At 44.4% G+C, this 27323-nt stretch overlaps 1 protein-coding gene across 1 annotated transcript in view; it reads left to right on the top strand.

Annotated features, from left to right (window-relative positions):
- Nucleotides 1–27323, top strand: part of LOC125741713 (collagen alpha-1(XI) chain-like) — a 72157-nt gene that overhangs the window by 24932 nt on the left and 19902 nt on the right. Inside the window, exons 14-45 of the mRNA XM_049012959.1 lie at nt 916–969; nt 1055–1108; nt 1537–1590; nt 4008–4061; nt 4485–4538; nt 4852–4896; nt 7976–8029; nt 8145–8189; nt 8350–8403; nt 10109–10153; nt 10257–10310; nt 11537–11581; nt 11732–11785; nt 11866–11910; nt 13824–13877; nt 14001–14108; nt 14219–14272; nt 14381–14434; nt 14856–14900; nt 14995–15048; nt 15169–15213; nt 15520–15573; nt 15656–15709; nt 15791–15844; nt 17027–17134; nt 18151–18240; nt 18463–18516; nt 18684–18791; nt 19001–19108; nt 19960–20013; nt 20210–20263; nt 20666–20773. Of these exons, the coding sequence (XP_048868916.1) occupies nt 916–969; nt 1055–1108; nt 1537–1590; nt 4008–4061; nt 4485–4538; nt 4852–4896; nt 7976–8029; nt 8145–8189; nt 8350–8403; nt 10109–10153; nt 10257–10310; nt 11537–11581; nt 11732–11785; nt 11866–11910; nt 13824–13877; nt 14001–14108; nt 14219–14272; nt 14381–14434; nt 14856–14900; nt 14995–15048; nt 15169–15213; nt 15520–15573; nt 15656–15709; nt 15791–15844; nt 17027–17134; nt 18151–18240; nt 18463–18516; nt 18684–18791; nt 19001–19108; nt 19960–20013; nt 20210–20263; nt 20666–20773 (1971 nt within the window). The remainder of the gene's footprint in view (nt 1–915; nt 970–1054; nt 1109–1536; nt 1591–4007; nt 4062–4484; nt 4539–4851; nt 4897–7975; nt 8030–8144; nt 8190–8349; nt 8404–10108; nt 10154–10256; nt 10311–11536; nt 11582–11731; nt 11786–11865; nt 11911–13823; nt 13878–14000; nt 14109–14218; nt 14273–14380; nt 14435–14855; nt 14901–14994; nt 15049–15168; nt 15214–15519; nt 15574–15655; nt 15710–15790; nt 15845–17026; nt 17135–18150; nt 18241–18462; nt 18517–18683; nt 18792–19000; nt 19109–19959; nt 20014–20209; nt 20264–20665; nt 20774–27323) is intronic.

Genomic DNA, 27323 nt, shown 5'->3' with positions numbered 1-27323 from the left:
TGTTCCCCTGCCCTGTGATGGACGGGCACCCTGTCCTGGCTGTTCCCCTTGCCCTGTGATGGACAGACACCCTGTCCTGACTGTTCCCCTGCCCTGTGATGGACAGGCACCCTGTCCTGACTGTTCCCCTGCCCTGTGATGGACGGACACCCTGTCCTGGCTGTTCCCCTTGCCCTGTGATGGACAGGCACCCTGTCCTGACTGTTCCCCTGCCCTGTGATGGACAGGCACCCTGTCCTGGCTGTTCCCCCTGCCCTGTGATGGACGGGCACCCTGTCCTGGCTGTTCCCCCTGCCCTGTGATGGACGGGCACCCTGTCGTGGCTGTTCCCCTGCCCTGTGATGGACGGGCACCCTGTCGTGGCTGTTCCCCTGCCATGTGCTCTATAATGGACAGGCACGCTGTCCTGGCTGTTCCTCTGCCCTGTGCCCTGTGCCTTGTGACTTGTGCTACCTGCAGTAGGTTTCCTGCCGCCCCACCCCACCACGCTTTACTGGAGAAACATCTCAGATCACTGGATTCATGGAAGTCCAAGCTCAGCTTGGCACATGTCCTGTAGTTTGTTTATTTTCACTGGAGTTGTTTTCACTGCTTTTCCTGCCATGTATGTGTGTGCTTATAGGAAGCATGTTCTCTTGTTGTGCTCCTTGTCTCCATGAACACTGCTACATAGACCGACTTTCCCATTTCAGTCCCCTGTTCTAAAAGTTGGCAACTCTGTCAAGGGCCTGGTTGAAAATACAGATTTTACAGCACCAAGTGCAGAGGGTTGCTTGAAGTGGTGTTTCACCCTCGCTTTGTTCTGTGAATCACCTCTTCATCAACCCAGTGCACCACAGCTCTCTTGCCGTCACGCCCTGCTGAAGCTGTTGCCTGCCGCACCTCTACCCTCACCTCTTCATCTTTGTGTTTTAGGGGCTTCCTGGTCCAGCAGGGCTGAAAGGAGACAGTGGCGACTCAGGTCCACAGGTAGTCACAGTCCAGCCTCTGTGTTCCCTTCCTCCCTGATGAGCCTTAAGTACCTTTGCATTACTCCTGAAATTTTTTGTTTCAGGGACCCAGGGGCACACCAGGTACTCCAGGCTTGAATGGGAAACCAGGCAAAAGGGTGAGCACTGTAATATATTCTTTGGGAGAGTATAGTATACAGTCTTTTTTGGAAGGGTGAATACACTCTATGGTACTATGTGCTATATTCCCTACTCTCTTACAGTTATGTACACAAAAAGAGTAATCACTGTGTGGTACATTACATGTTCTACTAGCTTGGATGCAAGTTACAAAAAGGGGTATTTAAAGTGTGAGTATTGAAGTGAGTAGTATCTGAAGACAGTACTGAATAACATTTGTATACTGGCCACAATACAAGTGCATAAAGAGAGAATATCGTACTGGGATAGTTAAGCTTTATTAATGGTGGTTTATAGTGGCTATGCTAATAGTATTCATTCTTTAGGGCTACACAGAGGCTCTTCTAAAAGTGCCAGTTTTCTGGTAAGTGGCATGCAGACTGTACTAAACCTATGAGTTTTTTAGGGCCGTGCAGGAGCGGATGGGAGTAGAGGTGCTCCAGGGGAGCCAGGAGCAAAGGTAAGAGGAACAAAACTCTGACAACGCAATAATATCTGCATACATCTTGCTGACACAACAATGTGTCCTTAATACAAGTAATATAAACATACGGCCACAATGAAGGAATATTAAAGGAATGTCAATGCATGTTGATACCTACATCTGACATCAACACACAGTAGTATAAAAAAATAGCTATGAGGGAGCATTATTCACATAGATGTCAGTATAAGATGATGTATACACACAAGATCAACATACAACATCATAAGCAGTCAAGAAGAAGCATTATTTACTTAGATGGACTTGATTTATATGGTAAATGGATTGCATTTATATAGTGCTTTTCTACTCCTACGAGTACTCAAAGCGCTTTACATTTCATGCCTCACATTCACCCATTCATTCATACACCGGTGGCAGAGGCTGCCATGCAAGGTGCCAACCTGCTCACCGGGAGCAATTTGGGGTTCAGTGTCTTGCTCAAGGACACTTTGATGGGGTCAGGAGGAACCAGGGCTCGAACCTGCAAGCTTTTAGTTGCCGAATGACAGCACTACCTCCTGTGCCACCATCTTCCCCAAGATGTCAGACATGTCAGATATCTTCCACTGTAGATGTCAGTGTATGATGATATATACAAAGATGATCACCATTCAATAACATAAGCAGTAAAGAGGAAACATTATTCATGTAGATGTCAATGTAGGATGACATATACACTCAAGATCGACATTCAATAACATAAGCATACAGAAGGATTATTCACGTGGGATGATGTTAATGCATAATGATACCAGCAAATCTACAACAATAATATTTATACTGTATACATAAACACCCACACAGTACTAGCTACAGATAATTAGGGCTGAGCAATAAAACAATAATAAATATCTCGATATAATTTTCCTTTTTATCGGTATAAGAAATGCTCAATAAAAGTTCAATATAATTTCAAAAGGTTCCAGTTGTAGAACAGTGGGTTCTCTAAGGGGATCTCCACTGTGGGGCTGGAAATCACAAGACCACCACCCCAGGCCTGGACAAGACACCATGCAAACTTCAGGAGTGGGGGCGGTACCTCCACTAAGAGGATTGAATTCACCTGACCTGAATTCTGACACAACCACTAAGTTCTCTTCAGTAATGTCATGTCTGGACCAGAAGTAGAGGTCATGTCATTTCTGGCATTATAGTGGAAGTATTTCCAGTGGAGTATTCTGCAGTCAGACCCTTCTCAATAATTTAAGATCAATAATTTCAATGCTGACACATTTTGCATGAAAATTAAATGGCATCACTTCCTCTGTGACTTGACTTTCTGGACCGGCACCAGCACAGACACAGTCGTAAAAACACAAATGGGGGATTTATTGAATAAATAAGAGAATATAGGCAGGCAGACGAAAGACAAAACAGTCAAAATAACAGGGCAGCTCACCAGGAGAGCAAGTAAGTCCAAAGCAGTCAATATGGGTAATCGAGTGGAATCCAAAATGAAAGTCCACTGTAAAATTCAGTCCACAAGAAATCCACACAGGAATAATGCCAAGAGAATTCAAAAAAGCTAGAAAGAAGGAGACCAGTAGTGTTTTGTCAGTGCTGACTAAAACACCCTGTCCTGTTGCTGTTCATTGTGCTCTGAGAATGGACAACCTATGCACAGCAAACACATGGCTAGTTTATTCTTTTAGTGGGGAATATGTGCTTTTCTGGTAATACACATGAGTCATGGGAGAGAAAAACGCTCCCTGAGAGGAAACGTCGGTGTCAGTGAAGAAAGCCCAGCAGGCAGAACATCTTTGTGAAAAGGAAATATTGTGGATAAACCAAGGAAAAAGACATCGGTGGTGTGATGGACTCGGCAACTTAAGGAATGACGTGATATGCCACAGACTCCTGCTGTGTATTTTAATCTCTACTGAAAACTTCTGGCAATTAAAACAGGAAATACTATGAATTTATTTCATTATTCGGAGCATTGCCACCCAGTAGAACATACCAAATGTAAGCACTCGTATTATAGACACCATCAGTGGTGCAACTTTCAGTCAGACATAGCATTTTACTTATCAATACGAGGAGGGTGCGATCCTCTCAGCAATGTCAGACCCACCCCTGTAACAAGCAGTGAGGCAGTCAGAGGATTACAGGAATCCTAAGGGAATTTTAAGCAGAAATGGAGCCTAAAAGTAAATAAATAATGAATTATTATTGAAGATAACCACAGCATGATAATTATTAATATAGACCGATATGAAAAAAAAAATCATTATAAAATATGTTTCTACATCTCCCAGCAAACTGTGCTCATGACACCTTTGTAACTCTGGATTGTCTTCTGTCCTCTGAAGCAGTCAGAATGTTTGAACAGCTCTCAGATTTCTCCTAAGAGACACACATTGATGGAATTCCTGCCTGTAATTTTTTAGGGTGACAGAGGATTTGACGGCTTGCCCGGACTCCCTGGGAGCAAGGGTCACACAGTGAGTTGTACAAAGGAAGCAGACCATCTTTGTGTGTTCTGTATATCTGTGTTTACAGTGCTATACTCTGCCATGTTTGTAACGTGTGTTGGACTTAATTTAGTTGGATAGTGAAACTTGTTGTATATGTTTTCACTTTGTATTTGAGTTTCATAACCTTTGTTGTGTTCTTTTACTAGTGAGTAATTAATATGTTTGTTTTTTTTGCCTTGTGACAGTGTTTCATTTTCAGTACTTAGAGTGTATAATCACACACATAACTTGTGTGTAAGTAATTCAAGTATTGGTGATAAACTCTGTGTTTACAAGCATTATGTGTGAAGATTATTATGACACGTCAGGTAATTATGCTTGTAATGTTTGTACTTAGTCCTTGAGTAACAGTGTTTGCCTTGTGTGTAATAAAATCTCTTGGGTTCACAGGGAGAAAGAGGAAAACCAGGTGTACTTGGTCCAGTTGGGAAGCCAGGAGAAAAAGTGAGAGCAGGATCACCTCCTTTGTCTTTCGTCTCGTAATCACATCTCTGAGTAAAGGAGTGAGCCTCTTTTACCAGGCCCCGTCTATAACTGCATGGGTATAACTCTCTTGAACGCAGTTCCCTGTTACAGTAGCTCACTGTATTTAAACATCCACACAGCTATTTGTCTATTGGACTGGGAGTGGAGAGTGGGCAATGAGATACTCTACATACAGATGTGTAATACCTCACTGTGAGCAGCCATGTATAATAAGAATTAGGCCGTTACTTACTGGAAAACCTGCACTCTTGTGGGTGCTGTTGTGTTTTAGGGTTCGGATGGACCATCAGGGCCGAGAGGGCAGCCAGGAGAACCTGTGAGTAATGCTCTGGGGCTATACATGTCCTACACATACTATACTCTACACTTTGTACAGTAATACTTTGCTCGAGGGGGCAAGGGTAATGTAGTACTGTAACACTGTTACTTACTTAATTACTTAATGTATTAATTAACCAGAAACAATGTGTTACTTAGGTACTGATCTCATGTTCATTCATCATAAATTAGTCATAATGGTTCATAATGGTTCATGTATTTCATGCAGTTACTATATTTTTTCATGATTTGTATTTGGGTGGTAACTGAGTTACTAAGTTACTTGTTCAATTTATTTCAATTTAGTTTTATTTGTATAGTGCATTTTCACAATATTACATTGTTTCAAAGTGCTTTACATTGCCCCTGCCCAAAACCCGTAGAGAACAAGCCAGAGGCGACAGTGACAAGGAAAAGTTCCTTAGTAAGAAGAAATCTTGGGAGGAACCAGACTCAAAGGCGGAGAAAATCCTCCTAGGGCCACAGAGCAAGTCAATTCCCAAAATCCTAATTTACACAATCCAACATTTTTTAAAGTTCAGATGAAATGCAAAGGTCAGGCAAGTGATGGTGTTGCTTCTGACAGCATGATGAATGGTGGTACAGCAGGGCAGGCAAGAGAAACATGATACTGTAGGTAAGGGAGTGGGCAGGCAGCAGGATACGCAGGTTATTCTGATCTTTAGGGTGGCCAAGCAGCACATCCTAGGAGGGGTGGGGAGATAAAAAGTGCAGTAACCAAAGTGGGAGAGACTAGAGGCAGTGCAAACAGTTAGGTGAGTGCAGTATGTTAGCTCAGGGAGATATGGCTATGGCAGCATCAGTAGGAGAGAGAGGCAGGTGGGCGTGCAGGCATGGAGAGTCCCTGAAACGTCAGCACTCCAGTTCCACAAGCACGTGTGACAGCACTGACAGTACAGTTCATTCAAAGCCCCACCCAACTTAGCTGGCTTGGAAGAGTTGCTAATTGCATGAACAAACTGAAAATGATCCATTAGATAGGAACAAAACCAGAAGAGTCCTGTCACCTTAATGCCAACCACAGGTTCCAGACAGTCTAAGAGAATAATATGGTCCACAGTATTGAATGCTGCAGTTAGATCTAGTAACACGAACAAATATATACAGCCATGATTGGAGGCCATAAGCAAATCATTACATTTACTAAGGCTTTTTCTATGCAGTGGTTTGGTCTAAAACCAGAATGAAAGAGTTCATTAGCATTGCTTTTCTGTAGGAATGAAGGTAGCTGACAAACAACAACTTTTTCCTGTGAATTTGTGAATTGAAAGAAAGATTTGGTATAGGTGTATAATTTCTGAGCTCACTAGTTTCAAGACATGCTTTCTTGGGAACAAGTCTAATAACAGCAATTTTAAGGTCCAACTGCTGAAGATCTATATATGTCTAGAACCTTAAGAACTCAGACGAATAAAACTCAGAAACAGGAAGGGAGAGAGAAAAAGTGGCTGTGGTGTACCTGTCTTGGATAGCAAGGTGTGTATGCGTGCTGGAATTCTGTGAGCTGTTTGCCATATTCTGAGCAGTCTTCACTGGTTTGCTGGGGTTACCTTTGAACATGTCAGAATACTATTTCAAAGGGAAATGTTTCTTCCAAGGTCTAAGAACTTAGGTATCAGTCTGGATAGGATTAAAGAATTGAATGCAGAGATGAAGTCTACAAATAGTAGTCTTGCATAACAGTCTTTATTGTCTAAGTGGTTCAAGGTGGTCCTCTGGTAGCTGGTGTGGTGTTATTTAAACTGAATGGGGTCCAGACTGTCCGAGATCAGTGGCGGTTCTAACTTGGATGGCGGCCTGGGTAAACCGTTCCCCCCTTCAGCGTCCCCCTTCCCCCGACAAAAATTGTGTTCCCTTCTCCTACTCAAACCCCCCCCCGGCAACACAAGAAGCTCCATTTGGCCTAATTTTTATTAAGAATTTGGAACAGCACAAATATATATATATATATATATATATATATATATATATAAATTTAAAAATATCAATAAGACTTAGCAAAGACAAACAAACTAATTGTTTGTAGTATGTTAATAAAACAATTTAAAAGAGAATTAAACTACTACACTATTACATTATTGGCTACCAAATGTAGTGGTGTTATAGTACCCAGTTTCATGACCTGAATAATATTATAAGAGGTGGTGCCATGGTGCAGTAGTTTGCACTGTTGCCTCACACCTCTGGGCCTGGGGTTCAAGGGTCTGCCCTGAATCCATGTGTGTGGAGTTTGCTCCCTGCCTTGTTCCCATAGCTACCAGGATAGGCTCCAGAACCCCCATGACCCTGAGTAGGACAAGCAGTTACAGAAGGTGACTGGATGGATGGGTGGAGCTATATATTCACAGTATTGTTGATGGATTCTGATTTATTTGGTGGCATTTCGTAGTGTGACTGATTTTACTAATTGCGTTAGTACTGTACAAAGTGAGAGGTGTGCTATTTCATAGATTCCCCCCTCTCTCTACCTCAGGCTTCCAGTGGGGTGACCTGTGGTCAGCCCAGCCTTGCCCCCCTCCCCATCTTGTACTTCTCAGTAGAAGCATGCCTAACTCACAAGCTACAATCAGTGGGTCCACTCTGACAAAGTTAATTGACCCACACAGTGACCTGACGTCATTGATGTTACGTGCAAATGAGCGATAGAAAACCCTGCTGCACATACTATATGTCATGTACACAGCCTACAGTACTCATGCTGTACATGCTGTAATACTACAGTGTGGCCCTAACACACTCTAATAATGCTTTATACTCCGTACACATTCTGTGTGCACTGATTTTGGTACATATACCCTGTGTACGGCATTGACATATGCTCTTCATCATAGACATACTGTTCACAATCTGTTACTCCTCTACATATAAAACAGGTCCGGCACACATGCTTTAAGTTTACTTATTTATACACTTATAGCATAAGTTAGAGACATCTGTCTATGACACGTATACTAATGAACCACTCATAACAAGCACATACACGTGCAGGTTACACTCTGACGCACTGCACTAGCAATAGGACCTCATGTGCTATGTGGTTCGCTGCTGTATCCCAGGGCTCTCGAGGGCTTGTTGGACCGCGAGGACCGGCAGGATCCACTGGCCAGCCGGTAAGTGGGATTGACACGTGGCTAATTGCCTGCCTTGTGCTTTGCTGTGCTGTTCTTGTCGGGTTCAAATACACTGCATACATTTTATTTACTTTTCCATCTCTGCCTTGTACAGGGTATTCGTGGTATGGATGGTGTCCCAGGATCAAAGGGAAACTTGGTAGGTGGGAGTTTTTCTCTCCTGCCCCTCTCACACCTGAATCTCTATTGTTCTTAAGTATAGAAAAATCTTGGGATTTGGTTTCTTCACCATAGACTGCAGAATAGTCATGCTGTGTTTCTGTTAGGAATTGTTTGATTAGTGTTCTGATTGCTAACAGGGCCCTCCGGGGGAGGCAGGGCCACCGGGTCAGCAAGGAAACCCTGGATACCAGGTGACCACGTCACAAGCCGCTAGAACTAATACAACCTTACTCACGACTGTTACACACACACAACAAATAAAATCAAATATTATCAAAGAAGCAATACAGAAAGTTATTATGGGGACCTCTAATTCTCCCAAAGATGTAACATCCTCCACACAGACACAAGTGTATTGCCAATGCAAAATATGAGTCTATTTAAAAGCTAATTTGTATGAAATATTTACCTTAAATACAAGACATTCCACTGGTATCCAAACAAAATATGTTGGAAAAGTAAGTAAAGTCAGAATACCTAAAATCTTTTTTCCCTTAACCAAGGCCAAGTGTGGCATCTACCTGTTAACCATTACAATGAAAAAGACACTTTTGGATACCAACCTCCTATCTATTTAGGAAGTAGAAAGAAAGATTAAAATACAAAATAAAGTACATTTAACAGAAGTTAGAGACAAAGTGATACAAACACATATGGTGGTTTTCCACTGGCATATGGGAGCCAGGCCAAACTCCAGCCTTACTGCAAAGTGACACAAATTACAGCACAATTCCAGCTCGTTTTGTGTTTCCACTGCGAAAGGGTTAACTCATTAAAGGAGCTGCCAGGTTTGAAAAGCAACAGTGACATAAAACCAAAAAAATGCTTATTTACTGTTCATACGGTGTCCATCACTGTTACGGACTCGGGGCAGGATGCAGACAGAAATCTGGTGACAATCCACTCACAACTCCAAGACAAAGAGATTTATTAAAGCAACAGAACACACAAGGAACACCAGAAATGCAATAAACATCAGTGACCAGTGAGATTCAAAACCAGCCCAGTGAGCTATGTAGTGGTCCAGAGAAACACAGAAGGGAGAAATACTGAATGACAGAGGGCAGGATGGCCAGCGACACCTATTGGCTGAATGGTGAAGATACACAAGGTGCCAGGTCGGGTAGTACCAACCCTGACACATCACAATTTAGTACGTGCTAATTTCCGCTAGCACGTCTGTGACAATCACCGTGGTATGTTACCATCAAATACTAGAGGAAAGGGAAGGATGATCGTCTGGATTGCAGCAGCTACAGGGTGATAACACTGCTCTCTGTACCAGGTAAGGTCCTTGCTAGGATCATCCTTAACAGGATCCGTGATCACTTGCTTGCCTGCCAGCCACCGGAGCAGTCTGGTTTTACGCCTAAGAAGTCTACCATCGACCGCATCCTGGCACTGAGGGTTCTCATTGAGTGCAAGCGCGAATATCGGCAGAGGTTCTTTGCAAGCTTTGTTGATTTTGATAAAGTGTTTGACTCGGTTGATGGAGTTCCCCTGTGGGACATCCGGAGACTTTGTGGGATCCTTCCAAAGCTTCTGGACGTCATGGCTGGCATGTACACTGGTACTGTGAGTGCTGTGCAGAGTGGAGGGAGAACCTCTGCATTCTTCCCAGTTGAAGCATGTGGTGGGTGTGGCAACACACTGCATCAGCACATGCTCCCCAACCTGACCTGACCTGGAGTTTTATATTGGGGGGACATAACATAGTAATTTAATTGTAAAGTTCTATTTTTTTGGAGGAACAAGTGAAGCCCGATTAAATACTGGAAATGCTGTGGGGTACATGCTGGCCAGTTTGTAGACAACAATGTACTGGTCTGTAAATACACTGCTCATGTACAGAGACACACTCACTACACACTCAAGTGTCCTTTGTCATCATTGCAGGGTCTGCCTGGTGTTCAGGGTGCTATCGGACTGCCAGGAGAGAAGGTGTGTCACTTTGCAGCCTCTTACTAGCCAATGTGCTTTATGATGACAAAGCTGCCCCAGAGTACGTTCTGAACTTTCTCACTTTCTCTTTGCTGCCTTTCAGGGCCCACAGGGCAAGCAGGGAATGCAGGGCCTGCCGGGGATCGACGGCCCTCCGGTGAGTGATAATTAAGGGCAGGGGTTGCGTGTTAAAAACTTCTTGTTCCTGGTAACAATTCAGGCTGGCTTTTGAATCTCTGTACGGTGTTTAATGTGCAGTGTGTACTCACTGACAGCAGAGTAGGAGTCTCCAACTCCGGTCCAGGAGAGCTACTATCCAGTAGGTTTTCTGTGCCACTTGACTTCTGATGAGCCACACCTGTTCCTGGTATTTACCTGAGAGCAGGTGTGGCTCATCAGAAGCCAGGTAGGATAGAAAACCTACTGGACGATAGCTTTCCAGGACCGGAGTTGGAGACCCCTGTGTTACAGCATGCCTCTCTGCCCACTTACCGCCAAATAACAGAACCTCAGTTTTCTCCACATTCAGTGACAGAAAGTTTTCATTCCTCTAGTCTTCATTTCATTAGCAATTAGCTGAAGTGACAATAAGGTGTCATTGGTTTTAGTAAATGTATATTAGGGTGTTGTCAGTGTATAAGTCATAATTAACATTTTTGGTTTCTGCGATGGGTTGGTGCCCCATCCTGGGTTGTTCCCTGCCTTGCGCCCATAGTCTCCGGGATAGGCTCCAGACCACCCGCGACCCTGTATAGGATAAGCGGTTACAGAAAATGGATAGATGGATGGATGGATTATATTACCTAACGACACCATGTGCAGAGAGAAAAATATAGGTCCAGGCACCGGTCCCTGTTCTACTCCACGTTTTAGCAGTGACAGTGATGACGGAGCGCAGTTACTGGAAACTTGAACATAGTGAAATAAGTTAAAAGGTCAAATAGGACTTAAACCACTTCAACGCCATTCCGTACAAGCTAACATCAAATTCACGTTTATGTAATGGCAATAGAATGATTGACTGTGTTAAAAATCTCACTAAGGACAAAATGGATGAGCACCGTTGCATTCACAGCATTAGATGCCATTGTTTTATAATGTATGACTCCAATTAAAGCATTTCAGTCTACAGTGTTAACACTCTTGTAGGACAGAAAGCACAAAATGGTGGGGTTAGTACTGTTTCTCGGGATTGCTAACATAGCCTGTGCTCTGCTGAGTACAGCACTAAGAGTAATAATGCAAATTCTATACACAATAACATAGATAAATATACAATATATTCAAACCGGAATGTGATGATTTGGATAGATACATTTTAGAAAGCAGCTTGATTGAGGTACATATGTTTTCTGCGCTAACTGTCAAATGTCTTGTGTTCAGGGTCACCCAGGGAGGGAAGGTCCACCAGGAGAAAAGGGAATGCAGGTGAGACGTGGCCTGCTGGCGTGTGCAACTCCTGCTATGACAGCAGGCCCCCACAGTCCTCTGCTTAATGACACACGACCCACACTTTCTTCTGATTTCCCAGTGTAAATGATTTCCTTACTAAATGTATTCTTTTTTTTTAATTGTAAGGGTGTGTCCGGAGTGCAGGGTCCCATTGGCTACCCTGGGTCACGGGGTGTGAAGGTAAGAATTCAGTAATATAAGCCCTGGGGCAAAGCACTGTTTTAGTGAAATATTGACTGTTAGCTGTTCTTTTCCCACAGGGAGCTGATGGAGTGAGGGGTTTGAAGGGGAGCAAAGGAGAGAAGGTGACAGAAAACAGTGATGTGTAACTAATGATCTTATATAGTGTCAACAGACAATAGTGTGTAACTAATAATCTTTACAGGGACAGCATACAGTGACGTGTAACTAATAAGCTTGTACAGTGACAGCATACGGTGACGTGTAACTAATAAGTTTGTACAGTGACAGCATACAGTGGTGTGTAACTGATAAGCTTGTATAGTTTCAGCATGTGGTGATGTGTAACTGATAAACTTGCATAGTGTCAGCATACAGTCACTTTATATAAGGTGAAATATGAATGTTTATTATGCACTCCTGGCCAGCATTATTGGCACCCTGAATTTTTGTATATCATCTGTAATATCTCAGAAATAATTGGGACTGTGCCAACTTTGTATCAGAATATTTTAACAGTACATCCAAAGTTATTTTTCAAAAAGATGCCTTTTCAACTTAGTAATTTTACAGATATAATAATAATAAAAAAACAAAATAGCTGGACAGGATTACAGGTGTCCTTCCCTAATATTTGGCTGCACAACACTCGGTAACAATTTCAGCCTTCGGACATTCCCTCTAACTCTGTAAACTTCTGGCACCTGTCTGATGGTATTTTCTGCCACTCTTCATGTGTATTTTCTTGCAGGATTTCTTTTCCCAATACCAAGTTTCAGCTCTTTCCAAAGATTTTCAATCGAAGTGAGATCAGAACCCATTGCTGGCCAGTTTAAAACAGTCTAGTTTAATTTTTCAACAGTTCTTTTGTCCTTTTGCACTTGTGTTTATAATCATTGTCTTGCTGGAAGACCCATGATCTTTGAACCAAACCTAGCTTTTTGACAAGTGCTGCACGTCACCCTGAAATGCTTCACTATTTCTTTGATTTCATGATTCCTTGTAATATGGTCAAGGCTCCCAGTAGCAAAGGCAGCAAAGCAGCCCTACACCTTTACAGATCCTCCAACATATTTGCCTATAGACAGGGTGCTCTTTGCCTTATAAGCTTCATTTCCTTATCCTTAAGCAAATTGCCAGTCTGCATTGCCAAAGTGCTCTACTTTGATTGCATCTGCCCATAGAACATTTTGCTAGAAGGACTATGCTTTCTTTAGGTAGATTTTGGGAAAGATGAGTAGCACATTTTAATGCTTTTCTTTCAGCAGTGGTGTCCCCAGCAGTTGGCCTTTGCCCAAAAAGCCCTTCTTGGTTAGTGTACAGCATATGGTACAGGTTGAAACCATCAAGCCAGACTGCTCCAGGTCAGCCTTAAGTTCTGTAGATATTTTTTCCACAGTCTGAAGGCTTCTTTGATCAATTTTCCTCTTCCCACCATCCCCCAGAAGATTCTTGACAGTTACATGAGCAGCAAACTTCTTAAAAACATTATGAACTGTTGAAACAGGGATGCCAAGGTCTTTTGGAGATGGCCCCGTCCCCTTTAGAATCCATACGCTTGGTGACCTTAGCATTTCTAATGCTCTGATAGCTTGCTTATCTCTATCATTATGAAGGAACAGGAATTAAAAGTCTCCCATCAAACCAATGAAGCTATGATTGATTAGGTGATTCAAGTTATGTGCACACAGAATATTTAACACATCTGAGTACAATTAAACTGAAATGATAATCTAATGCTGTCTTTTCCACACAGATTTGAATTTTTCAAGATAGTACAAATAATTGTGTCAGTGAAATTTGCATTTTCATAATTTTTCCTCCCATTCTTATTTATTATTTGTCCTGTGCTGTTCTCTACAAAACATATGAATGTATTTAAACCTAGGCTGTTTCAGTACATATTTTTTCATGTACATCATGTATGTAAAATTCAGGGGTCAGCCAACATTGTTGACCAGGACTGTATGTTAGTGTGTAGGTCATTATATATATTATATAGGCCACATAACAGAAAAGTGGAGTCTTTTCTCTGCAGGGAGAAGAGGGTTTCCCTGGGCAAAAAGGAGAAATGGGCATCAAAGGAGAAAGGGTAACATCCATCCCGTTACACACACACATACACACACTCATGGTCACGCTCTACATTTTCAATGCAGAGTGAGGGGCCTTTGATGGGTGATCCCCATGTCTCTTACAATCCGTGTGCTCATAGGGTGATGAAGGGGTCACAGGACCCCGTGGGGAAGATGGACCTGAAGGGCCCAAGGGCCAAGCTGGGCCCCTAGGGGAATCTGGACCGGCGGGGACCATGGGGGAAAAGGTGCATCCTCTTAGTCTTTATGTTTTGTCCAATACCTACTCACAGCTCACGTCATTGTCTTCTCTAAAGCTGCATCCCTTCCTCTTCCTCTCTCCATTTTTCTCCTCCAGGGCAAGCTTGGAGTTCCTGGTTTGCCAGGATACCCAGGAAGACAAGGACCGAAGGTCCATATATGAATACAGATGACAGCTGTCTCCATATTCTTCAATATCCTTCGGACTATCTCCTAATGTTCTATTGATATATTTTAATGTCCTCATGTTGACCTGCAGGGCTCAGTAGGATTCCCTGGACCTGCTGGGGTTCTGGGAGAGAAAGGGAAAAGGGTAAGAATGGAACTCTGGAAATCTGACATGTTAGAGTGTGCAGTCTCATAAGGACCAATTCTCAGAGCCAATGAATGCAGGGCAGCAAGACCTCTTAAAAAAAGGTGTGAAGCAGACACATTAAACATAGATATAATACATATGAAGGGCCTTCAGTGATCATATATCTTAAGATATTAAGAATTTTACACTAAGTAATGTTATATGTTTTTCCAATATGTTTGAAATAATGACAGGTAGAACATAACCAGCATTATCCACAGTACATGTGAAATGCATTGAGCTGATCTGAGGGATGTGTCACCCTGAACAGGAAGGTTGGCTGCTGGGTTTATCAGTACAGGCTATGTTCCACACCATTAAAACATACTGCATTAATAATCCTGTAGCATAACTTTAATGTGGTGTGTCTCTGCTCCAGGGCCCGGCTGGGCCAGCAGGAGCTGGAGGGCAGAGGGGACCCACAGTGAGTACAGCCTCATGCTGTTCTGACCATCACGGTCACCTTCTGGGGTATTTCAGCCTGTGCTGCTGCTGTGTCATGGTTCTGCATCCCACAGGGCACACGGGGAAGCAGAGGAGCAAGAGGTCCCACAGGGAAACCGGGAGACAAGGTCAGGGGTCCCCACCATCCAGGCTACTGTTATCTATATGAGAGCCTGGAAAAGACTGGCTATAGATGTGCTGCTTCAGGATATTCATTTCTTTACTTATGATAAGCTTTCTAATCCCAGGGCTCAGTCGGGAATGACGGCCCCCCAGGACCGATGGCAGAGAGGGTATGTCACTCCGATAACTTCTCAAACAGACTGATGCTCTTACACACTATAGATTCTCTCTGTGTTTCTCTCTGAGTTCTGTGACTAATTTGTTTCATATGGGCTCAGCTCTGAAGTGAATTATTTATTATGTGTAGGTCATGTGCAAAATATTAAAAGGTTTAACTATTTTATTTGTCAGTTATATTTATTCTTTTTAACAGATGCTCTAGAATTAGCTCTCAGGGTTAGGGTAGCCTATAGGGTAACCCTAACCTATCAGCACATCATTATTTTGTCATATCCTCCGTCTTCATTTAACTGCAGGGACCTCAAGGGCCACAAGGACTGAATGGAGAGGCAGGACCAAAGGGACCAAATGTATGTCAGCAATTTTAGATGAATCTATGTAAACAATAGAAGTTTGGAGCAGCATTAATAGGTCTCTCATTCCTTGCACTAGGGTCCTCCTGGAAAAGATGGATTGCCAGGTCATCCAGGCCAGCGGGGGGAGCCAGTGAGTTATGTTCCATTTCAGGTGAAGTCATCCAATAAAGGAACGTTTTATGTATGATTGAAATACTGTTCTCTTCTACAGGGTTTTCAAGGAAAGACAGGGCCACCTGGACCTACAGGCGTGGTAGGACCTCAGGTAAGAAACTTCTGCTGCAAATGGAAGCATTTGCCATTTTAATTAATGGAGATATGCAGGGATTTCAGATATTATATGCCTAAGTTTGTGCTTGGAGAAAAAAATATAGGCACATGAATTCTCTGTGGTTTCTGATGCTGTGCACCAATAGTAACAGGTTTTGGATTTTCTGCCACAAAAACATACACAGAGATAAAGAGGGGGAAAAAGGGTTTAATGACAATAGGAAAAGTCATGTCACCCTCAGGAGACTGATGTTAACGTACTTCACTGCGTTACACTCTTCACTGCGTGCTTCGCTGTGTTATGCATTATGTGTGTACTTTATCACGCAGTTCATTGCTTGTATGTACTTGCTTCTCCATCATTGACCTTTCGGAACTATACTTATGTGGTACTCAGCCTTTCTGTATTATATTCACACTGAACAGATTTGTTTAGTACTATGATCATTCTGTAGGAGACTCTCTCTCCTATATACATTTTGAATAGACCATCACTGTATCACAGTCATTCCTAGGAAACCTTTGCAGTGTTATGACAGGGAGATACTGCAGGGTTGTTCTGACTAAATGATATTGCAGGGTTATGGTGACCGATTGATATTCTCAGGGCTAGGTGGTACCGTGGGGTTGCTGTGACCAGGTGATATTGCAGTGTTGAGTGATATTTTAAAGTTGTCATGACTGGGTGATATCGCAGTGTCACTGTGTACGGATGATATCGCAGTGTTGAGTGATATTCTAAGGTTGTTGTGACTAGGTGATATTGTTGGGTCATTATGACTAGGTGATATTGCAGCTTCATTGTGAAGGGGTGATATCAAAGTGCTGGGTGAGACTGTAGGATTGTTGTGACTGGGTGATATTGTACAGTTGCTTTGACCTGGAGACATGGTAGTGCCATTGTGACTGGGTGATATTGTACAGTTGCTTTGACCTGGAGACATGGTAGTGCCATTGTGACTGGGTGATATTGCTGGGTTGTTATGACCAGGTGGCATTGCAGTATCTCTGTGAATGGGTGATATCGCAGTGTTGAGTGATACTGTAGGGTTGTTGTGACTGGGTGATATTGCTGGGTTGAGTAATATTGTGACGTAGCAGGGATATTCTGACAGGGTGATAAACGTAGGACATTGTAACTAGATGATGATGTCTGCATGTTTCCGGGATTGTCCAGGGTAAATCAGGAGAGACCGGACCCATGGGTGAAAGAGGTCACCCAGGTTCACCTGGTGTTCCTGGGGAACAAGGCTTACCTGGTGTGGCTGGCAAAGAGGGTTCCAAGGTAAGGTGGCATGTCCCTTTTAACTCTAAGCATGTTTATGGTGAATCTCTGCCTGGAAGACATACCCAAAAAAGGCTTATTACTCAGAATATATCAAAATGGAAATTAAAACTTATAAATTGTTTATTTCTGGTACTTTCCACTTAATATTTTGGAACCTAGGCTGACCATGAGTAACTGAAACTACAGTGTGCTATTGCTAGGTAGACAAGGCACTTTTTCATGTCCATTTTCCATCATGCACCCATTATGCAGCAGATTACAGCACCAATTAAATGTTACCATTGACATCCAGACGACCAACATAATTGTGTTTTACTTAGCTACCAACTGCAGTTTTGGCGATAAACACAGTGATAGACCCACTGACAACACACGCACAGTGACTGAGCTACTGACAACACACACACAGTGATAAAGCCACTGACAACACACACACAATGATGTAGCCACTGACAATACACACACAGTGACAGAGCTACTGACAACACAGACACACAGTGATAAAGCCACTGACAACACACACAGTGACAGAGATACTGACAACACAGACACACAGTGATAAAGCCACTGACAACACTCACAATGATGTAGCCACTGACAATACACACACAGTGACAGAGCTACTGACAACACACACAGTGACAGAGATACTGACAACACAGACACACAGTGATAAAGCCACTGACAACACACACAATGATGTAGCCACTGACAATACACACACAGTGACAGAGCTACTGACAACACACACACAGTGATAGAGCCACTGAAAACACACACACACAGTGACAGAGCTACTGAAAATACACACACAATGATGTAGCCACTGACAATACACACACAGTGACAGAGCTACTGACAACACACACACAGTGATAGAGCCACTGAAAACACACACACACACAGTGACAGAGCTACTGAAAACACACACACAGTGACAGAGCTACTGACAACACACACACAGTCACAGAGATACTGACAGCACCCTCATAGATTGTTTTTGTGGTTTTCAGGGTGATCCAGGTGCCTCAGGGAATCCTGGGAAGAGTGGTCCGCCAGGGCTTCGCGGATTCCGTGGAAGCAGGGGCAGTCCTGGCTCAATGGTAAGATTAGTACTTCTGGTTTTGTTTGTGTCAGATCATTTTAAATCTCTGTACTCAAAAGGTTGATGATGATTATAAACTTTTAAAGTTGGTGGCAATGATTATGAATCGCTGGAGCTGGTGATGATTATCAATTGTTTGATCTGGTGATATCATCTATCCATTTCTTTTTTGTGTGACATGACTGACTTTATAATGAATTCTACTCTGTTGGCTGTTTAGGGCTCAGCTGGATTGAAAGGAGGCGAAGGACCTACTGGTTCTGCAGGATCCATTGTATGTATATGTTTCCCATTGTATGCATATCTCACCCCTTGCACATAAGCCTGTCCATCCGTTCATCCACTTTGACTTGACATCTTGATTTACCAGTTGTCTGTATATACATCAGTGAATCAGTGTATCAGTGAAATTAGCTTGTCATGTCTGTTTCTTCTTTGTAGGGAGCTCCTGGGGAGAGAGGTCCTCCAGGACCAGCCGGTGCCATTGGCCAGCCCGGACGTCCTGGCGGCAGTGGACCATCTGGACCAATGGGAGAAAAGGGAGAGCCGGTAAAGAATGGTCACTGAGTCCATAAAGCAAACAGGAAGGCCACAAGTACAAAAATAATGGTGGACTACAGAACGACATCTCTGAACACACAAGACATCCACCATTGAAGCAGTCCTACCCAGTACTACCTAATAAAATGGCCCCTGAGTCTGTCATTTACGTTTTTGAGAATGAAACTGGGTTGTTCTCTTTGTCTGCTCTCAACCAGGGAGAGAAGGGACAACCTGGGCCAAGTGGAAAGGATGGTGATCAGGGCCCAGGTGGGCTAACTGGTGTAGGTGGACCAGCTGGTCCCCCTGGAGAGGATGGAGACAAGGTATGACTTGACCCTCTGGAGCCGACAGCATTGTTGGCGATGCCGCATATCTTTCTCATGTATTTCAGTTCATAACTCGATGAAATCTTATTGTAGAAACATGAAAACACGCTGACTAAATCCATAATCTGTCTTCCTTTCAAAACGTCAATTATCGGAAGTATTAAAGTTTTTAAAATTATGTCAAATAGGCAAAAAAGTAAACCATGTCACCTTACTTTGTTTTGCCTGCATCGGGGGCGTGTAGCACCGCCCTCACCTGAAGATCGCTGTTCGCATTATAAATAACCACATTTCCGCGTAATCAAATCACATTTGCATGGTAATTACATGAACAACAGAGCGGTGAAACGCGATCCAGATACATCCCCATCAGCACCATAAATAAAGTCTATACTTTGATGTTAAATTACAAACTTCACATAAATCTCACATATTTACAAATACACTAAGATTAACATGAGTTTAATGTGAAAACAAATATATAAGAATTTATTTGCCATGAATTAAGTTTATGATATTAAATGAAATGTGTGACCATGCCCCAGTCAGTGAAAGTGTGTTCCCTACCCCTAGACCCCAGAGGGTTAAAGCTTAGGTCATGTTATACTGCATAGCAATTATTCATAGGTCTGCTTCATTCAGGCATTAATATTCCTTCACCTTTATTCTTTGTATTTTCACATGTTGGAGTTGTGTAGGAATCTCCTGGGAATATTTGTGCTGCTCTTATGTCAGTGCTTTGTGTGCTATACTTACATAGATGTACCCACAGTCTGTGTTGGATCCTTAGTGTTTGTTTATAATGTCTATATGGCTGCCTCTCCCTCACCAACACCCTTCCACTTCAGGGGGAAACAGGAGGACCTGGCCAAAAGGGCACCAAAGGAGACAAGGGAGAAGTAGTAAGTCATTGCCTGGGAAGACATACAGTGATCACTGGTAAAGAAGGATAATGTTCTTTTGTGCACTGTTTTGGGAATTACCATTAGACACAGTTGACCTGTGAAAAGGCTCAGGGAATACAAAATTTCCAAATAAGGAAAACTAAGTTTTCCTGCATTTCTTTTTCTTTCTTCCCGTTTATCTTGTCTTTCTAAGGGACCACCAGGCCCCCCAGGAAATCAGGGGCCAACTGGTCAGCCGGGAGTGCCGGTATGTCAATTCCTTTGTCTTTATATCTTCAGTATGCAATTCACTTCCTCCTCAATATAGCCACAGTGGCCACAGTGGTACATGTCAAGTATCAGTCAGCGTGGATGTGTACAGTATGACTGTGTTTGAATGTACACATGTACAGTATAGTGGTTGAGGGGACAGCAGTGGTGATTCCCCTCTCAGGGTTCGGGCTCCAGATTACAATCCCAGGTCTTCATGTGTGTGGAGTTTGCATGTTCTTCCTGTGCTGGTACAGATTTCCTCCAGATGCTCTGGTTTCTTCCCACAGTCCAAAAATATGCAGTTAGGTTAACTGGCATCTCTGAGTTGACCATATAGTATGATTAGTATGATTGTACGTGTAAGTGTGTGTTGTCCTGTTCTTCTGTCCTCCTCTAGGGCATCGACGGGGTGGTGGGTCCCCGGGGCCAGCAGGGGATGTACGGACAAAAAGGAGATGAGGGGCTGCGTGGCTTCAAAGGGGCCTCAGGCCCCATAGGGCTGCAGGTAGGTAAACATTTCTCACAGGAAGTATTGGGTGCCTGTGACTGTTTTCATAGTTCAGCAATAAGGCATCCCATAAATATTTCTGAAGGAATAGCTGTTGATAACAATACATATTAAAATGAAACTTTTCAAGGGAACTGTAGCTGACAGATGTGCTGTAAAGGTCACAAGAATAAAAAACACACCGAAGCACAGGTAGCCTGAATCAGGCAGCGTTTGTGAACTGCTTTTCATACAAGGACCCCTGTGATCAGGAAGCCCTGTTTGGGCCCCCCCTACACGACTTATGATATTGTGTCTCTTGTATGTGTTCTGATCTGATGACAACTATCGCTAATGTTTTTAATATAAATGTAATTTAATTTGGTTACACTGCCCTTTAATTTCTTTTGAACATGAGTGAAATGAGGTTTGTTCACCGGCACTCATTTTTGGCCCAGTTTATAATATTGTTCTCAATAAGAAGGTGAAATGTAAACCTATTTGGCAAATGGCTCTAGTATCAGAAGCCTGATAACTATTAAATGTATTCTTAATAAGTGAAAATACTGTTAAATGAAGGTATTAGCCTTCAACAAAATGAAACAAATATTGCAAAGTATGATACATTCAACAAGGTTTTAAAATTAAATGAACCAAGATTATGTGTAATTCCACAACCCTAGCTTTCACGCTGTTTACATCCTGGAAGAAGTACTGTTGGTTTCTATTAAAAAGTCTTCGTAACACTTTACTTAAACCAGTCATCATAATGCATTATAGATACCTTCATAATGCATTCATGAAGTATGCTTTACAAATGCTCTGTGAAGCGCAAATCTATAATGCATTATTGATACCATCATGATGCATATAATAGTCAGTATAAGTCACCTGCCTTCAGTCTCCTCCAACTCTAAAGCTAGAAGCATCTGAAAGTGGTTTGACACAGTCAGTTGAGGTGATACAGCCTCTGTAAACTGTGTATGCCTTTTCTTATGTCGATGATCTACGGTCACCCAGCTCTCTCGACCTCTCTATTCTTCATTCTCCCCCCTCCCCAATTGTGGTGTACACACTCATCACACATATCCTTAAAAGGCATATTAACTATCTCTTCTAACTCCATGTTGTGTCGCATGGGTCACATATGAAGTCCGACTGGATGCAAGCATCTAGAATGGCAAACATATTGCACATACAACACTGAGCTGGCCCCATAATTAACTCACTAGGACCCTGTCCCTTACTATGGGAGGTATTTTCTGCAACAAAAAAAATGAAAATACAATCTCCACTTTGCCATTTGGTTTTCAAAGTCTAGTGCAAAAATCCTGCCAAAATGAAAATTAAAATGAAATAGCACATTTGCACTTTAATTTTTCACTCAGATGTGAAAAATTGAAAAATAATATTAAAAAGCCTTTTTGCTTTTTCATTTTCCGATTTGACTTTTCATTTCCTACTTTGCTTTTTCATTTTCAAATTCCCAACACACAAATATATGGTAAATGAGGCAGGCAGTGGGCAGAGCTATGGACTGCTGTGTGTTTTTAGCATATTTAATTTTTAGTTTATTTTATTAAGTTATACTTAAAGCAATAAGATGCTAATAAAGTAAGCCATTAATATAACCACATTAACTTACTCACTGTAACGTCTTGTGCATGAATGGGTAGTGGGGAAGCAGATCCAGGAGACGTGAGTCCAAAAAATGGGGTTAATTGACAGACCGGGGAAATACACAGACTAAAATACACAGAACTTAACAAGCAAACAGGAAACAGCTGATCACAATCAGGAATTCAAATGAGGTAACGAGGGGGGCGTAGCACACAGGAGGATCGGATGCGCAGGTCAAAACAGAACTCCGGCGACGGACGAGACAAGACATGGGATCTGGAAGACAAGATCAAGAACATCACTGGGGCACAGGGAACAGGACCGAAACACAAAACACACACAAAGGCAGAAGCCAGGACATAACCCGGCACAGAATGGGGAATGCGGACAGACAGATCAGAAAAGGAAACAAAGAACGGAGGAACAAAAGGACCAGGAGGGAACAGAGGAGACACAGAGGGACTAGGAGTAGAAACAGGAGGGACGAAGGAAGGAGACGGAGTCACAAAAGCAAGTGGACAATGGGGAGACCGAGGGAACCGCAGCGGGCGAGGAGTGGCAGCCGAAGGGGCCGCAGGCGACTACGAGGCCGGAGCCGAAGGAGACCTCGCAGGGAGCTAAGGAGGTTGGCAGAGGGGATCCCGGCGAAAGTTTGGAGGGAGAGGAAGCCACAGCAGGTAATGATGCAGCCACAGCAGGTGAAGGCGCCATCCACTGACGCGCTGGAGTGGGGGGACGTGCAGGCGACCGATGAGCTGAAGCGGGAGAACCCGCAGGCGACCAATGAGCAGTAGCTGGAGAACTCGCAGGCACCCCCGGAGCCACAGCCAGGGAGACAGAGGGCGAACCAGAGGAGAGGAGGTGTGCCGGTGTCCTCTCCCCTTCCGGAAGACCGACATGAGGGAGCCTGTTCGGGATCTCCCCTGCTGTAGAGTGGAAGGCACAGGGAAGGTCAATGGGGAGGTCCCCGAGGGGTTGTCCCTGCCCCCAAGATGCCCCTGAGAAGTTCCATTTGAGCTCCTCCTCCTTCTCCACTAAGGGAGGAGGAGCGACGGTCCAGCAGTCAGGGACCTCCTCGCGGACAAGGGCCACGGGAGCAGGGTCAGGAACTGAGATGGGTGGAGTCTGGGCTGGGAACTCAGATGCGGGTGAGTCTAAGGCAGAGTGTGAGGTACAGGCGGAGCAGGAGGCGGTGTCGGGACCTCGGGCAGAGCAAGATGCGGAGGCGTAGCAGGAGCCTCGGACGGAGAAGGTGGCAGAGGTGTAGCAGGAGCTTCAGGTGGAGCAGGAGGCTCAGGCGATGCTGGGACGGGCAGAACAGGAGCCTTAGGCGGAGCCGGGATGGCCGGAGCAGGTGCCTAGGGAGCCTCAGGCGGAGCCGGGATAGTTCGCAGCAGGCAGAGGAGGAGCCTCAGGGACAGGCGGAGCAGACAGAGCAGATGCCTCAGGAGCCTCGGGCGGAGCCAGGACGGGTAGAGCAGGCACCTCAGGAGCCTCAGGTGGAGCCGGGACTGGCAGCAGAGCAGGTGCCTCAAGAATGGATGGAGTCACAGGTGGAGGTGGTGCCTCAGGAATGGCCGGAGCAACAGGAGAAGGTAGCCCTGAACCTCAGGGGCCGGCGGAGCGTCAGGGACCGGCGGAGCTGGAGCGTCATGGATCTCAGGCGAAGCTGCAGGCACAGGAACCACTGAGGGTGCTACAGGAGGCACAGGAACCATCGGGGGCGTTGCAGGAGGCACAGGAACAGCCGGGGGAACTTGGGGATCTGCTGAATGGAGTCCTCAATAGACCTGGCCCCTTTTAGGGCCAGGCACTTCCCCAAAAATGGGTGTGCTGCCGATGCTGGCAGCAGAGCGGCAGGTGGACAGACTGCGGGCATTTGTTCGGGCGGGGCGATGGCGGTATGCCTGAACATCGCCAGATCAAACACCAGGAGGAATTCCTCCCAGCACGCAGCAGGGCAGGCAGCGGAGACAGAGACAGCCCCTAGGAGTACCTCCTGTGTTTCCTCCCGTCTCCAGTTCGTCCGCTTCTTCCGCCTTCCTGCAATGGGCGGCAGAGTTTGGAACATCTCTGGCAGCTCCGACAACTCACCATAAGGTAAGCCACAGTCCGCGGCTTCCCACTTCGTTTTCGCCTGTCGCAGACGCCACAGGGTGTCACGCACCTCCCTGGCCAGGTGCGTATCTCTGGGCAGGGACATCTCCTCCAGTATTTCCCTACACCGGTAAGCTAGAGCCCGAAGCAGGGGATCATAACGGACTTCGGGCTGATTGACCCAGCTTATCACCTCGTCAGTACAGCTGAGGCACTCCTCCTTTGACATCTGAAGTGTCTTTTTGTCGAGATTTGTCATTCTGTAATGTCTTCTATACGAACAAGTAGCGGGGAAGCAGATCCAGGAGACGGGAGTTAAAAAAACTGGGTTTATTGACAGACCGGGGAACTACACAGGAAAAACATCAATGACAGATCTGGGGAAACTAACTCCGAAGTAGACTGAAAATACACAGGACTTAACAAGCAAACAGGAAACAGATGATCACAATCGGGAATTCACATGAGGTAATGAGGGGGGCGTGGCACACAGGAGGATCAGACGTGCAGGCCTTGACACTCACCAGAAAATAACTTCCCACATTTAAGATAAGATAAGCTGAAGTAAAGTTGCTCTTGGGAGGCTGAAAAACCACAAAAAAACCCTCTCACAGCAGGCTACTGCAGCTGCAAGTCACACTTGATAATACTCACCCTGTCTATTACCAAGGACAGTCAAGCACTGAAGCAGACCAAAAAACAGTCACGCACGCAAACTGGACTAACTCACAAACATACATTTATAATCCCAAAAACATCTGCAGCATGTGCACAACACACATGTGCACCACTCTTTCTCAGTGCAACAATCCCAACAGCCTCTGCGCTCTGACACTCTGACCACTGGCCATGACGTTATTTTAAAAGCATTTTCTCCCCACTGACATTACAAATTTTACTGCTTTGCATCTACTGACTTGTAAAACGCTTTCACCAGTGGAGGCCTTACTCAGTCACCTTCTATGCACATGCTTTAATATAATTACTATCTATGATGTTATTTTTTTTATTAGCCAGTTAAGTACTTGTTAATAATAAAGATTTGTTTAATAATCCCCACAAATAAAACATGTTTAAAAACATTACATGGGGAATGGGCTCTGACTGTTGTCTGTGCTTATGCACCGTACACCAGCTCAGAGTATCTAGTCTTCTTGGAGACCTTGGAGGGGGTGCAGGAAAACACCCCCTCTTGGGACTCCATTGTTCTGCTGGGGTAATTTAACACTCAGGTGGGTAATGAGAGTGAAACCTGGAAGGGTGTAATTAGGAGGAATGGCACGTCCAATCAGAAAATCGGTGGTGATCAGTTATTGGACTTCTGCACTAACCATAGTTTGTTCATTACAAGCGTCATGTTCAAACATAAGGATGTTCCTAAGTGCACCTGGCACCACAGCACCTTAGGCTGCAGGATAATGATAGACTTTGTAATTGTTTCATTGGATCTGTGTCCCCATGTTATGGACACTGGGGTGAAGAGAGGAGCTGAGCTGTGAATTCATCACCACCTGGTGAGTTGGATCCGATGGCAGGGGAAGATGCCTGATAGACCTGACAGAGGTCCTGTCTGGTACATTTTTAAGTCACACTTCTGGTAGAACTTCTCTCCTGAGGGACTTAGGAAACATAGAGCCTAAATAGGCCATGTTCTGGGATGGCATTGTGGAGCTATAGCCATAAGGTTGTGCGTGTCACGGAGGAAATCCCCAAACCCCATGATAGACACCTGTGGTAAAGGGAGCTGTGAATGTGAAGAAGGAGACCTTCCGAACTTGGTTAGCTCGGTTAGCTTGTTGGAATCCTGAAGCAGCTGACAGGTACTGGCAGGCCAAGCAGAAGTTTGATGAGGCTTTGGGAAAGGACTTTCAGTTATCCTTGAAAAGGTTCTCGCAAAACATCAAGTGACTCGGAAATGAACAATAGGGAACTGGCAGACTGGGGTGGTGGTCCCAATTTGCAACAAAGGAGACCAGAGGATGTTTTCCAACTCAGCCTCCCTGGTAACATCTATGGTGGGGTACTGGAGAGGAGGGTCCGCTCATTGGTGAAACCTTGGATCCAGGAGGAACAATGCGGATTCCATCCTACAAACAAAGCAGAAGAGATTTACTGAGAGAGGAGGCTTACTCGCAGGTGAGGTCTGCTCAGACCCTATTGACAAAGGCTGCAAAGCAACCCTGTTTATTTTCTCATTTGCACTCAATGCGAACCCTATTACCAATCCTTGGTATTCCAGTATTGGATTAGCAAGTCCAACAATGCAGCTCCGGGCAGTGGAACCAGGATCCAACGACCCACAGACCCTGATCTTTTGCAAAGTCAAAGAACATGGAGCCACTTTTACTCTGTTCTTCAGACCCATGGGGACCAACACAGTCCTCATAGCCAACCCTGTCAGCGGCAGTGGTCGCATTGAAGTCACCCATGACCAGAGGAGTGTCACCTCGTGGGCACCCATCAACCACCGAGCGATATCACTCATCGTGTTGGTAGCATGCACAGAGACAACAGACTAGACACCCAGAGAGTGCCTTAATCTGAGTCTCATAATATGCTCATTGAAAGGAGTGACATCAGGCAACATCTGGAGGAGCAGGTCAGACACCATATGGAATAGCTGCCACAGCAACAGCTACTCCCTCAGTTTTGCAGCCATCAGTGCAACTAGACCAATACCGGGTGCACTCACCTGCAGAGATCTGGCCAATCCCCAGTTTGCATACCTCAGAGAGTGCTGCCACTGAAATGTGGAGTTTACAAAACATACTGGAGAGACAAGATGCTCCATGTGCCTATCTGAACCCTCGTGCTGCTGTGCAGCAGGTGGCGCCTCAGCACTACACCAGTT

The sequence above is a fragment of the Brienomyrus brachyistius genome, chromosome 5 (assembly GCF_023856365.1).
Source record: "Brienomyrus brachyistius isolate T26 chromosome 5, BBRACH_0.4, whole genome shotgun sequence".
In the NCBI taxonomy this organism is placed as follows: Eukaryota; Metazoa; Chordata; class Actinopteri; order Osteoglossiformes; family Mormyridae; genus Brienomyrus; species Brienomyrus brachyistius.
This window is presented reverse-complemented; position numbering and strand designations above follow the sequence as displayed.